The sequence below is a fragment of the Cyprinodon variegatus genome, unplaced genomic scaffold (genome assembly GCF_000732505.1).
Source record: "Cyprinodon variegatus isolate N-32 unplaced genomic scaffold, C_variegatus-1.0 Scaffold185, whole genome shotgun sequence".
Lineage (NCBI taxonomy): Eukaryota > Metazoa > Chordata > Actinopteri > Cyprinodontiformes > Cyprinodontidae > Cyprinodon > Cyprinodon variegatus.
Window position 1 is genome coordinate 273,376 of NW_015150638.1, and position 14,769 is coordinate 288,144.

At 36.3% G+C, this 14,769-nt stretch overlaps 1 protein-coding gene across 1 annotated transcript; it reads right to left on the minus strand.

Moving 5' to 3' along the window:
- Positions 1-1,761: 1,761 nt before the first annotated feature.
- LOC107087458 (large neutral amino acids transporter small subunit 1-like) lies at positions 1,762-14,338 on the minus strand. Its single transcript, XM_015379034.1, has 11 exons — positions 13,937-14,338; positions 13,058-13,591; positions 12,815-12,940; positions 10,105-10,210; positions 9,968-10,012; positions 9,582-9,705; positions 9,361-9,464; positions 9,132-9,228; positions 7,901-8,050; positions 5,296-5,470; positions 1,762-5,113 (listed from the first exon to the last, which is right to left on the minus strand). Exons 1-11 carry the CDS (start codon positions 14,010-14,012, stop codon positions 5,037-5,039), a joined length of 1,614 nt encoding a protein of 537 aa, XP_015234520.1. The 5' UTR covers positions 14,013-14,338; the 3' UTR covers positions 1,762-5,036.
- Between the last annotated feature and the right edge of the window lie 431 nt (positions 14,339-14,769).

Below are 14,769 nucleotides of genomic sequence, written 5' to 3' on the forward strand. Positions count from 1 at the left end.
ACATGCACTACTTTCTTCTCTCTCTGAATGCACGTTATGCTGTAAGCAATGGTGACGCAGTGCCCCCTAAAGGTGATTCATAGGCAGTGTCAGGGAGTGCGTGTTGCTTAAGGGGAAATTTCTGCATTTAAAATCATACATATTAGACTAACAACCACTGATATAAAGAGGGAAGAAAAGAAAATCATGGTTCTGAAAGGTTTTAACAAAAAAGAATATGAAAAGTCTAATGTGATTTTGTTTAGATTTTATATTTTCAGCACCTCATTTGCATGTAGTTAGCTGGGTTTTTTTTTTTCAAATCTACAAACACGTTTGCTAAATTTTCCTTTTAAATCAAATTCAAATTGTTAATAATCTTAAGTATCCAAGGCTCAGTCAGATTGGAGGAAAGGCATCTTCTGTCTGTCTGTTCTGATTGTGAATCCAAAGCAAAGTTTTAACTGGGACCTTTTAAAACATCAACATGATGATCCAGATGATTCTATGGTGGCTCTAAATATTTGTTAGGCTAGTTGTCTTGCAAACAAATCAATGTCTGTCTTAAGTCATTCAAATTCTTGTGTCTTTGCTGACACATTCTCCTGCCTGAGCTGTCAGCCATGGACACAGGTGAGTAGAATACTCAGAAATGGTACCTAAGTAAGAGTAGCACTACTTCATCATACTTTTATTCAAGTAAAAGTAAAATCTGTTAAGAAATAACTCCAGTACAAGTGAAAAACCACTAGGTGAAAAGGCTTGTCAAGTAGGGATAATTTAACATGTTTTTTACTCAAAAGTAACAAGTACAATGCTGTAAAGCTACTAAAAGTACATTATTTAAAAGTTACTTAAGTAAATGTAACTATAGTTACTACCCACCTCTGCCATGGGGTTCACTGTTGGTTCTCTGATTGATTGCCTTAGTCCATCAGTTAAACACAATTATTGCTAGGTCTTAACACCTGCACAATATATTGAATTGCACTGCATCATTTGCAATAAAGCACCATCAGTCAACTGCTTGTGGTTCTAAAATCCCCTGATGCCCACAATTGATGTGTCATTTTAATGGGAAAGTCTTAAATTGAAAATGTGATCTGCCATTGGTATGCAGAAATAAGTTAAGGAGAAAAAAAAAATTAAGTGTGAAATTTATCCTGTGTTGTACATGTAAAACAATAAGCAAAAATGCAGTGCTAAGAAACCAACTCTGGTTAATGTGACTCTATCTACATCTGCTGGTTAAGTTCATTAACTACAAGTCATGTATATGACCTATACTTTTTTATTTATTTATTTTTTGCCTGAAACTAATAAAGACAATTTCCATGTGGCATCCACTTCATCAAAAAACTAAAATTGTAAAAGAGTTTTTTTTTTTTTTTTTTTTTTCAAGTGTTCCCTTTATCATTTTTGGATCATTTTCACAACATTATATGGAACTAATGTGAACTAAATATAGGTGTCTTGTACAGATGACACCTATAGTTTTTTTCATATTCCAAACTGATTAATGCACACCTTTATAACTTTGTTTTGCTTTCTTTTGTAATGATTATGTATATTTCTGTTACTAGTTACACTATAATAATACTACAAATAGCTTAAAAACCATACAGTGTAAATGTGTCTTACAAATAAGTATAAAAGAAACTATACTTTACAAGAGTAACAGCTATAAAAACCACCAGTCAAGTAATATTGGTGTGGTGTTTTTGTTTGTTTTTGCTCTTCCAATCTTTCATCATCAATATAGTGTCTAGCGGTCCTGATGCTGCTTCCATTGGTACCCTTCAGGGGCTTTCATTTCCTCCTCAGACAGATATGAACTCCCCAGACAGCCCAGGCCTGCGATGGCGTCATTGTCAGACAGCCAACAAACAAGACAAGACAAACAAAAAAGGATGGGCTTTTTATCAAGATCCCTACCCAACCACTTGATGGCTCAGGAGATAATGCTGGACTGCATTTTGAGAAAATAGCCCCTGTCATATCCTCATTTGGATCAAAGCTGCCTCTTGTTGGGGGCTGCTTGCTCTGTTTGAAATATAAGCCTTTTGTTAACTGATACTAATATATCTGGGAGCTCCATTTATATAGCAGTGATGCCAGTATTATAAACATTTACGGGAGAAACTGTTTATTGTTTTGCAATAAATCAAAAAAACATTTCAAACTTTGAAGAAAATACTTTTATTTTGACAGGTACCTGCTATAGTTACTGAGATACAACAGATAATTACTCTCATATTGAAGATTAAAAATACAAATTTTCTATTTTTCATAACATTTTACCTGGCAAATGTGATTACAACATATATATATGTATATAAATTGTCTTATACATATAGAGAAATGGGCTTGCAGAAAGGATTAATTCTTATTTGAGGTCAGTCAATGGAGGTGTCCATATTTATTTCTTTGACCTTTGTGCTATTTATTGGTTTACTCATAACTTTGGATGAGTTTATTTATTGAAAGTTAAGTCTAAATAATTACATAAAGTGCCTTTGTTAATTTTATTCATCTTTGAAATAAGATATTCAAATTAATATCCCGACAAAAAAGGATAGATGAGATGATAATAGACCAGATTTAGTAAAAGCTTTTAAAGCTGGAAGGGCTTTTAAAGCTTCCAGCACCCAGGAAGGTTTTCTTTGAGGTTTGTCAGAGCTGAAACTATGAACTTTATTAAACATTCAATTTGGTCTCCGAGTGTCACAAAAGTATGGAATATCAGCATTAACAAGGACGACAGAAACCTTTAATACGAACACTAATACAACCACTACAGTTATACCTGTACATCTCCTTTGTTTCTGCTACCAGAGCTTTACAAACAGAAAAGCTACTTTCCATTGTCTTTCTATGATTTATGCACAGAGCTAACTCTGTTTTACATTGGAATGAAATCAAACAAACAAAAAACAAAAAAAACTGGCTAGCCTGATAGTAACACTCCTACAGAAGAAATTTCAAATGATTTATGTTCTACAGATTGTGCTTTAAAATAAGTGCTGATTCATTGTAGAAAATAATGCTTAAATGGATGTTTCAGATAGAAATGTTAGTATGGTAGTCCTCTATAAACAGTGACATTATACAGTGGCTCTGAAAGGTTTTGACATTTAAAATATAATTTTAAACCTTGTTGTTATATTTGATGTAAAATATTCTCCAGTGTTAATTAAAAAGCAACATAAGAAGAAAAGGAGCAGCAATAATCAGTTTTCATAAGTGTGAGAACTAAAACTTTGTCGACTTTTTCACTCAGCTTCCTTTATTGAGCTCACAGCTGCCCAATTTTGGCTTTTTTTTAAAAGACATGTTCTCATTTACATCCCTCATATTAATCCTTAAATTGGAGAGAGGTTAGAAATTATCGCATCAATATATAAAGGCACCGTCTTGTTAAGTTTGAAAAAGGCCAAGAATAACATTGAAGTGATCAACTGTACTCCCCATAGACTAAGGGATAGGGTAGTAAGGCAGAACCCCTTTTTCCCCATAAATAAAATCATTGGTAAAAGTTTCCATTTTCTTTGTATATTCCTTTAATCTTAGAAGGAATCAGATTGTCGGTTTAGGCCACACTGCTGAGGGTTATTTTTGTCTAAGAAACTACACACAAACACGGTGGTGTAAGTATCAGGATCTGGGTTTTCTTTTCTTGGATGGAAAATAAATTTTTAAGTAGGTTAATGAAATTATGGGGCCTTTTTTTCTTACATTCTTCTGTTCTCAGTTAGAAAACTAAGGACGAAGAGGAAAATAATTAACATATCTGTTTCGCTGGAAGAAAAGTAATGTTTTACAAGGCTGTGGGCGAGGAATGATCTCATAATTAGAGAGGTTTGGAGAAATTCTGCGCTGTGAAGAAAAAACATAGTCAAAATGTTTGATGCTGAGGTGCCCATACCAAGGAATGATAATAAAAGGCTGAAAATAAACTACTACAAAAACTGATACAGAATTCCTGGTCAAAAAATATTAGGGGTTTTCAAACTTATCACACTATATATTGCTGCTCTTTTCATTTTTTGCCGTAGCATATTTGTTTCCTTTTCAATTCAAGTGTACAGGATGGAAATCACATTAAAGGTACTAAAAGAGTGAAAATGGTGCATTGGGGTCTTGTTTTATATAAAAAATTAAAAAGAGTTTCCGTTTTATCCAGTTGTCAGTGTATGTATTATTGCAATTGCAAAGTAACGGTTTGATGCTAAAATGGGTAGACTAGAACATCTCTGGATGCATAGATCTGTAAACCAATAAGGTAACTGGACACCATGATTGAATTTCCCTGCCTTTATGCACTTATCTGAAGTACGGACTAAGATAGCAGTTTAGGGGGAGAGGTGGAAACTTGGTTTAGATAGAAAAAAGAAAACTGAGAAAATGTAGATGCCCCAATCAATAACTTCATCACAAAATTCAACTATGAAATTGAAGAAGTGTGTCTTTCTATTACCACGCAGCCCTAGTACACTTTTGAGAGCCACTGTAGGCTAGCAGCATATTTCACATACAGAAATAGATAATGCTAAACCCTCAGTTTTGCCACACAATTTAAAGAAGTGTAAACTATTAAATACTATGTGATTGTTAGTGATACTCAAAGTAAGAAGTCTAACCTGTCATTTGTTCCTCTTTTCTATGTCCATCAATACAAAATGAACCAGCAGGGCAGTAGATTTACAGCATAATAATACTGTATTTGAAGTGTCTAAACAATCATGTGTTCATTGTGATTTTTCACATTTAATGGAAAAAAGCGTGTTCCAGCATTAAGCGGGACAAAACTATCAAAATAAAAGCAGCATAAACAAAGATGAAACTAAATTAAGACAGAATTTTGACCTTCGGACAATTAAAACAGCATAAAGAAGTCACAAGCCTCTATCTCTAACAAGGGGGTTCCATAAGGCCACCTTTGCATCTTGTAATTTTTTTACACTTTTACTTTAGCTGGTATGAAAAAAAAAATGTGCTCAAATAAATTTAAAGAATGAATGTAAACATTTGAAGACTCAAACTAAGTTTTCCAGGTGTTACTCAGCCACCTCTTGTTTTTCCTTCTCCTCAGGAACAGACATGAAGATCTTCTGACAGAACATTGTGAAGATTTCTGTGAAGAAACAACTTGTCAACTTAGATATTTTGTTTAGCAACATCAGCAATAATGAACACTTGTACAAAAATAAACCAGAACAGTGGGTATAGGTATACTCTGACATGAATTTCATAACAGCCTGGTCTGAACAAACAAAGGAGCCGTTTTAAAACAAACAAAAGCAGAGCTTCACTTACCCAGCATTTTCTTGAGCATATGGGGTTTCTTCCACTTGTAGCCGAGCAAATATGCAGGAATGCCTGTGAGAATAATGCTGCTGCCAACCAGGCTTTCAAAAGGAGCAGCCCAGAAGGACACGATTATCATGAAGACACAGCCCAACACGAAGGTCACAGGGATAAAAAGATACACCTGTGAGAAAAGAAAAGGTAAAAAAAAAAAAAAGCTTTTAAATTCACTTCTATAAGGCTGCAAACATAGATTTTGTCACCTGCCTTACAAAAACAAGGCATAACAAACAAAATGCAGATGAGAGATATAGCTGAAAGCAGTTTAAATATTGTCAGAAGCAAAAGTGTGTAGTTGGTATTTATTTCATTTTTTTAATACTTCAATAATAACAGACACTAAATTCTGAGAACTCTGTGCTTTTTCATGCAAAACCATATATATATATATATATTGGCATATTGTGATAAAGTTCATTATAAAACTTGAACATTCGTATATTTTGGATTCATTGCACACTAAATGAAATATTTCAGGTCTTTTATTGTCTTAATATAGATGATTTTGGCATACAGCTCATAAAAACCCAAAATTGCTATCTCACAAAATTAGCATATTACATCCGACCAATAAAAGAAAAGTGCTCTTAATACAAAAAAAACAAAACATTTTTTTTAATGTTTATCTAGAAATCCCACACTTTTCCAGATTAAGCTTCCCAGAAATCTCATTACAGGATTATTTTTTACCCCTGCTAAGGAGGTTATGTTTTTATATGTCTTTGTTTCTTAGCAGGATTACTTGAAAAATTATGAACGCATTTAAATGAAATTTCTACCAGAGGTGCGCCTCATGCCAAGGAACAATTCATTCGGTTTTGGTAATGATCTAAATCATAATCTGGATATGGCATTTTTTTTTTTTTTATTATTCTTCAATATAATTTGCCGGAACAAGCAGTTCCTACCTAAAACAGAGGGCGGCAGTAGCGCCTATTGACAGCTTCAGCACCTGATTAAAAAAAGTTTATACTGAAGATAAAAAAAAAATACAAAATAAACAAGCCTCACTCGAATTCTCGATCTACTGATCAAAGGAGAGCAGAGTGAAGATGAGGACATTTTTACAAGAGATCCAGAACATGTGCGAGGTTAGCTATAGGTATGAGTCACAATATTGAACAAAATTAGCTGTTTGCTGGAGGTAAAGGCTTTCAATTCTGAACTTTTCCACTGCACTTGTAATGTTTGCTGTAAGTTGTTTTTGTGTTTTTGGAGACTTCTAGCATCTTGCAGGCAGTGGCGGCTGGTAAATAAAGGGTGCTAGGGCACCATTGCACTCACCCAATGACCTTGATTAAGAAATTTAAAAAACACCCTAAAAATGTAATTATTAGGTCTTAATATTTCAAAATATATTCATATATATTTCAGATTAGTAAGATAAATATTTAATATTTAATGACGAGTAAAGCTATATCGTTCGTCGTCGGATTGGTGATGTATTTCCGCCCTGGAAAGCTAATTTTTGCCCATAGACCCTCGTTAAAAGTGGTACATGCACAGTAGCTCATCTGCAACACAGAAGTATAGGAGATCCCAGGGCACAGCTCTCCTGCATCCAGAGCTTAAAAAAACTTTATTTTCAAACCACCTACCCCTCACTTCAACTGCAACAACCATATCACATTGCAACCTGTGGTTTAAACAGGGAACTAAAAATGGGGATTTATTTATCTAATCCACATCAGATCATTTTTATTGACATATTTAAATGGAAATTTAAAAAGCACTACTTTCCCGGTGCATTTTTCAGCAATGTTAAAATTTATATTTAACATTTATATCTCAAAATGAATGACACAAAACATTTTTAAAGGGTGTCATATTTTCACATATTGTTGATACTACTAACAAATAAACCATATATAAAGAACACTTATGCTTGGTTCCTACTCAAATACATTTCAGTATTTTTAGATTAGTTAAAACTGAGTTTATGCCATTAAAAAATATGCAAAATCCTAGATAGCAATTTACTTTTGGTTATTTTGCTTGTATTTATTTTCAGCACTAAAACTCTTTATACAGTGTTTTAGAAATGCAGGACTCAGATGTCCAGAGATAAAGCAAGGAATCAAGTGTCCTGAAAGAATTTCTGAACTGAGACAACAATCCTTAGAGCCTTGTTTCATAATTGTTTTAGTAATAAAACTCAGATGTCTGTTTATTTCCTGTGTATAGTTTATCTTATAAAACAAATGGGGTGGGATTACTTCGCCTCAAAAGGAAGATAAAAGACTGCTGTTAACTTAGGTAATATTCCCACGATGAAAGGGAAACAAAGAACGGCGCGTTCATTCAATCGCCACTCCCTCCTGTCGTGGAAACACAGTGTGGTTCCATTTCCAACTCACAACAGGAGCAGTGATACAATGGCGCTTTCATTCTAAATGAAATAAAAATAGTGGAGCTCTTATGTAACTTGATGACATGTTGATGTTTTTGAGAAGACAAAGAATCTGGCAGTGGTTTAGGTAGAGCCTCGCATTATGAAGATTGAATGTTACCCAAAACACAAGGGGCTCAGTTTAAATCAGTGTTCAGACGGTACCTTAATAGGTCTTCGGAGGTCCGGCTTGGTGATGCGCAGCCACACCAAACCAGCAATTGCCATGCCAACACACAGCCAGGTGAAGAAGCTGAAGAGGTTGATGACTGAGAAGATATCCTGGGAAATGGCGTACATCATGGACAGGAGGCACTATAGCAAAATGACAACAATGTTTGCTCTCTTTGACATAAATATAGAAGATTTCCATTTTTTTTTTAAAAATGTTGTTTGGTCAGTGTTTTTTTGCTGTAATAATGTTGACTTGTAATGAATTAAGGATCAATTGACATTTTCATAAAAAAAAAAAAGTGAATCTTCAATATTTTACCAAACTAATATATAAGTTTATTTCTGGAGTTTTTATAAGATTCTGAGGAAAAATTATTTGAAAATTATTAAACTTAAAGTCCATTAAAAGTAGCCCTGTCTGTAGGTAACAATTAACATGATGCTAAAATCAATGTATGCTTTCGGGCCATGTAACTGCTTTTTGGCCTACAGGGGAACACTTTAGATAATGACCTTAGTTTACGCTAAAAGAAGATTTTTTTAAGTACAGTTTATGATTTCTGTTACCTTTAAAAAAAACAGCAGTTTAAGGAATATGACATTAACCAGACCCATATTGCAAAACTCATGTCCAGATTTCCCATGTCCAAAACAGCTGTAAAATAACTTTTGTTCTACCTTTGAATTTTTACATTCACAAAGTCAAAAAGAGAACTTTGTTGAGTAAAATTTCATAATTAAGGTGAGAGGTGGCAAATCAAAGCATTTGATTTAGTATCCAAGGAGATATTAAACAACTGATTTAATAAAGATGTAGATGTCCTTAAATAGACTTTTGGAAAAAATCTCTTTTCATTTCAGTTCAATTTTTTCCCACACTTATCAAGACCTGTGATAAAATAAAATAGAGCAACCCTTTAATCTCATACAAGTAGACACCAGTCTACTGGCCTTTTATTGGTGAGATGCAGCCACGAAAAACTTGCCAGACCATCCAGGCCAGCACCAAACGGCTTTTGGTAGCATAAGAGTGATGGGTTGGGGTGTAATATACAAAAAAAAAAAAAAATCAAGTATGAGTTAAAATAAACAAGAACCTGAACAATTGCTGTTTTCTGACTAAATTTGCAAACATGTGATAAAAGTACATTTGAAACAAGGAGCAAAGGAAAGAAAAACAGTAGCAATTGCCTTTAAGTGTTGAAAAGAGGTTCAGGCTTACTGTAAAGATCAGTGATGGTACAGGTGTAAACAAGTCTGTGTGAACCAGTCCCAGAGCAGCAGGGAGCTGACCCTCTCTGGCTCCAGCATAGAACAGCCTAATGGAGAAACAGGTGGTTATTTTCCACTGAAGCATTTCGCCTAGATACAATTTCCACCCTCAGATCTTGAAACAGCCCCTCTCTAACTCTCCATGGACAGAAATAAAGTCAATATTATGCTTTAGTCACCGTGCTGAAGTAAAAAGAGATCCATTGACGGCTCCGAAGCAGGAAAGCCCCACAAAGACAGGAATCAACCAGGCCATCACACCGAGGTGGTACTCCCCGAAACTCTGCATCAAGAGAACAAAGAAACGTACACAAATGAAGTGGACAACTTGTTAAATAAAAGCTTCTGTGTGCAAGACAAAGACGTGTGTATGGTTGTGAAGTGAAGTAAACCACCTTACCACAGCAACAGCCTCAGACTCAACCATGACTTGAGGAGAGATGGTGGTGAAGTAAGCCAAGTTGGTCAGCACGTACACCACTGTGACTATAGGCATTGATATGATGATGGCCAAAGGCAGATTTCTGTGAGGGGTAACAATCATTAAACCACAACAGAGCAAAGTTAGAATTTCATAACAGGATGAAATCTGCACATCAGAGACTGAATATATCTTTAATTTCATGCCATCCATTGTTTACAATGCGGGTCAGTGTTGATGTGGCCTTGTACTTTATCTCCATGCAAGCAAGCTTATTCATAGTTGAGGGCAATCATGCCATTGCTGTACTATTCACAGAAGAGTCTATAAAATACTGAAATCAACCTGCATCACTTCTAAGTCACCTCTCTGGATTGATCATCTCCTCTGTAACGTAGTTCAGGTAATTCCTGCAGGGAAACAACATTTTAGGTCAACTGGGTACAACTGATTGTAAAACCTGATTTACAGCTGGTTTTTATAAAGGTGCACAAAGCCTCACCATCCACCAAAAGCAAAGAGGCCGCTGTACAGTGCCAATACAATGTTGTCCACTCCCATTTTACTGCCTTCAAATGCCTTTTCTGGTTTCAGATATGGCACATCACCTGCATGCAAAGAGAAAAAGTTGCAGAAGAAACAGCTGAAACGAAAACATCAGGAACCTCTGTAGTTTGTGGGCAACTCAGTGAATATTTATTTATTGATGTTATTTCTTCAATAACTCAGAGCAATACATATGTATATATATATACTCTTACCCTGTATATAGCTAGCTCTTACTCATAGAAAACATATTTATTGTGCAGGAATAAGGTCTTAGCTCTGTTACACTGGTAGCCAAATAATCAACATTTCGTTGTCAAGATTCACCTTCTGTTTTTTTGTGCAATGGCAATAAAGGAAGTCTAACATGGGGTAACAACACAGTAGAACATCAGCTTGTCTCACCTTATGGTGGCTGTGATAAAGCAATTAACAACAACTTTAAAAGGAGCGACAATTTTAATTTTTGAAGGAGGTTCATGTTGATACGATTTTTATCCTTACTAAATTTTCCCTTGGTTCTTGTTTGTGGCCCAATTGTGCCCTCACAGGAACCAAAACCTGTGTTAAGTTGCCCTCTTGGGCACTTAAAAAGCAAGTTAAAATTCCTTCTTGAGAGCCAAAAGTTGCGTTTAAGTGGTGTCTTGGTGAGGACATGACATATCTGCTCTTCTTTTACTTTCACACCACTGATTACATCACAGTAGGGAAAGACAGAGAAGCAGCACTAAAAAACACTAATAGTTCATTATTTTAAAAAGGTGTTGGAGTGCTTCTTAGCTGGCAACTATTTTTGTCTTGTGACAGAATTTAAACAAGGAATAATTGCAATAGATATGTTCTGTCATAAAAAAAAAGCTATCTTAAAAATTATATGAATATAAACAGTTTTTCTTAAAATACTTAAATTCAGCTGGTGTTCCAAGAATAATGAAGCCAAGAAAAAGCTGAAATAACCTGCTCAATAACACAGATTTACATTTTATTTTTTGCCTATTTTGGTAGACATCTTTTCTCTGTATACTTCTGACACTTTTCATTTCTCCCTCTGTTGGCCAGCCTGTTAACACCTGCCTTTTAACAACCTGATATCCTAAACCATTATCTTTTCAGATCTTTAAAAGCATAATGAGCTCTACACCTCGTGACATTTAAATCCCAGCATAAAAAAAAACAGAATGGTAAATACACTTCAATCCACAAAGTAAAAAGTAAATTGCATCAGTATAGCAATGGTAGAAATGATGTGTGCTTGTGCTTCTCTCTGGGTGTTACTCCATTCTACCTGTTGCTAATAACTTTCTCCTAACTGGGGTTGGGCAAGCACTCATTATTCGCTCCTGTCATGCTCTTAAAATCACAGTGTCTAGGCTTTGCCACCTTGTTACCATGGCAACTGTGGGCTGTGATGGGAAGGGGGGGGGGGCGCATGGGAATAGGTGTGGTCTAATAAAAGGAGGGAAAGAAGCAGATGTCACATTCTGTTCCCGTGCGTTAATATTTGAATTAATTTGTTCATTGCACCAATTCAAAGAACCATACTGTACATCAGGAGCTAAAATTATGATGATTTTCAATAACGGGATTTTATTAAATCCTCTAACATCTATGTTTCCTCATGTAAAGTGTGCAGATTAGACTAGAACAGAGGTAATGATTTACAGCCGTGTGCAGCAGAAAGTATACACACACAGATACACATGCACATGGCTGCACAGCTAGACTCAATCAGCCGACTGGAACAGACAGACCCTGTGTTCACACTCTGCAACTATGCTAACCAACTGAAAGGACAGCAGCCTGCTTCATTGGGCTCATTAGCATGCATCAACAATTTGCTCATAATTAGAGACAAAAGAAAAGACTTTGTACTGTACATATGAACAGAAGGGTTAAAAACTGATTAATAAACTTTATATTATGTTATTCTCAGGAACTTATATTGATTGTTAAAATAATAATGTTGTCCAGACACCATTATTGCCTATTTAAAGCATAGAATTATTCATATCCATGGCGGATTTAGATTTTAATTATTTTTATTCTTCTACCAAAATTTGCTTTTGGGGTTTTAGTACTCATATAAGTATCTCTCTAAATTTAATAAATCGCTTTAAAATTAAATTAATATTGTGACACTTATTAGCAATACAACATTCCAACCTTCAATACAAGTACTGTGTTTACTTTGTGAGGTTGCTGTCTGAAGTCTGAATTTCCCTGACTTGGGATTTAGGTCTTCAGGTTTGAATTATTAACAGTTAAGTGTTGGATTTTTGTAAACTGAAACAAACAAATTTGACTGTTTCATAAGACTAAAAAAAAGAGTACATATAAAAGAATAATAGGCCTGTTTTCTTTATAAGTCTGACCTATATCTTAAGTTAGAACATAATGATTTCATAATAAAATAAAAATAACAATTTGCTGCTTTGAGTTCATCACAGGGGGATAGCAATAGAGGCGAACCAGTTGTTTATTGTTATTCTATCATCTTTGAACATGAACTTTTCTAAATTGACGTAGCTTATCTTGATTGTGCCTGTTTAAAAACATCCCGTTCTGTGTCAAGTAAATAAATTGACAGATTCAGTAGACAAAAAGTCCATGAATCTATAAATAATAACCAAGAATGTATTTTGAGGGTCTAAATAAACGGTGCTTACCCGTGGAAATTTGGATGAAGCCAAAGAGGATGATGATGATGAGAGCCAGTAATTTGGATGCTGTGAACAAGTCCTGGACTTTGGTCGCTGCTCTCACACTGATACAGTTCACAAATGTCAGGGAAGCTGCAACAGGTTGGGAAATAAATGAGTAGAAAAGGACATTTGAAAAACATTACACCAATTTTACACATCTAATATGATTAAATATATGTGGGAAAACTTAGAAACAGTTATACTCACTAAGACATATGCAGGCGATGAGCTTGGCTGCACTGTCTGGCACAGGGCATGTTGGATACAGGGGCTTAAGGAGATAGGTGGCAAACACCAGCGAGACCACATATTGGGATGATGGCCGGATGATTAGCATCTCCACCCACAGTTTCAGAAAGGCTGCAAGTTCCCCATATACCTCCAGGATGTATGTGTAGTCTCCTCCAGACTTTGCGATGGTTGTGCCCAGCTCAGCATAGCACAAGGCTCCCATAGTGGAAACAACCCCACAGGCAGACCAAATGATCAACGAGAGGCCGGCAGAGCCCGTCTCTTTGATCACACCTGTAGGAGTCACAAAGATGCCCGAACCGATGATGGTGCCAATGATCATCCCCACACCGTTGAAGAGGGTGATGCTACGCTTGAGCTTGATCTTTTCCCCCTTGCTAGGTGGACTGTTTGTTGGATCAGTGGCAGTGGGGTCAGAGACCATAGGGGTGGATGGGGATGCAGGTTGCTCCTCAATGAGACCATCCTGGATGGGGACTGCTTCAGTTGCTGGTAAAGTCAGGACAGCAAAGTAGGAAGAAATCAGACAGAAACACCATAAAACCTGCTTAGATTCTGACATGTAGAAAATAAATGTATTTTAAGAATTGATTATTTTCACAAGTTTCTCTCCCTCTTTTTTCTATCTGCTAACCATATTTCAACGGATAGATACATGCATCTGCCATTTCTGTCATTTGCAAGCATCATAAATCAGAAAAAGCACAACATTTACATGATCAGCTTTGTTGTTCTATTCTTGCATCAGACAGAGTTGCATCAGAGCAGCTGATGGAATAATGCAGCTCTGCGCCATGTGCCATCTCCAGGAGTGTGAGTACACACTGTACTTACTCCCCATCTTCTCCTGGCTCCCTGCTTTAGCAACACTCTCCCGGCTGCTTCTGGACTTCAGCTCCGGCTCGGCCATATTCCTTCCTTTTCTGTTCTTCTGTCTTGTCTCTCTTCTCCTTACCTTATGTGCACTCCCCTCCTGTCAGGATATACCACCCTCTCTCTTACTCTCTGTCTCTCTTGCACACCCAGACACAATTGCAACTATTCTTCTGTAACCTGCCGGATTTCTTTCTCACACCCTCATGCACACAATCGTCCTCTCATTTACTCTCAGTGCCACCGTCACTCAGTCTGTAATCTATCTGACCCTGATCCTATGGTCTCCCACTCTCAGCATGCAGCAGGGAGGAGCTGAAACTTAGTGATGCTGCTGATGCTCGTGCCTACGCCCACTCCGAGTGAATCATGGGATAGCTCACGAAGGGAAGTGGGTTACAAGAAGGGACCATTTGGGGAGGAGAGTCACGTGACTCTGTAAGCTTTTTGTTTGCTGCCCTAATCCTGTGGCAGAAGGTATGGTCCGTGTGTGTCAGCGTCTGCTCTGATGTCAGACCCTATTAGGATGGATGCTGCAGGGGTAGCGCTCCCTCTACTGGCACGACTGGGGTAAAGAGTGGATCATTGTTTTTTGAGAAAGATGAAACCATAGAAAATGGACACCCAAGGGCCATTTTCAGCCAAAAGAAAGTACTTAACAACAACATTTTGCTGCACATTGTTTTGTTTGCTGTTGATATCCTTTTTATTATTAGTGTATTGTGAAATGGAAGAAAAAGTATATCATCAGATTGATAACAGAACTGACATGTGTGAATGTATATATATATAAA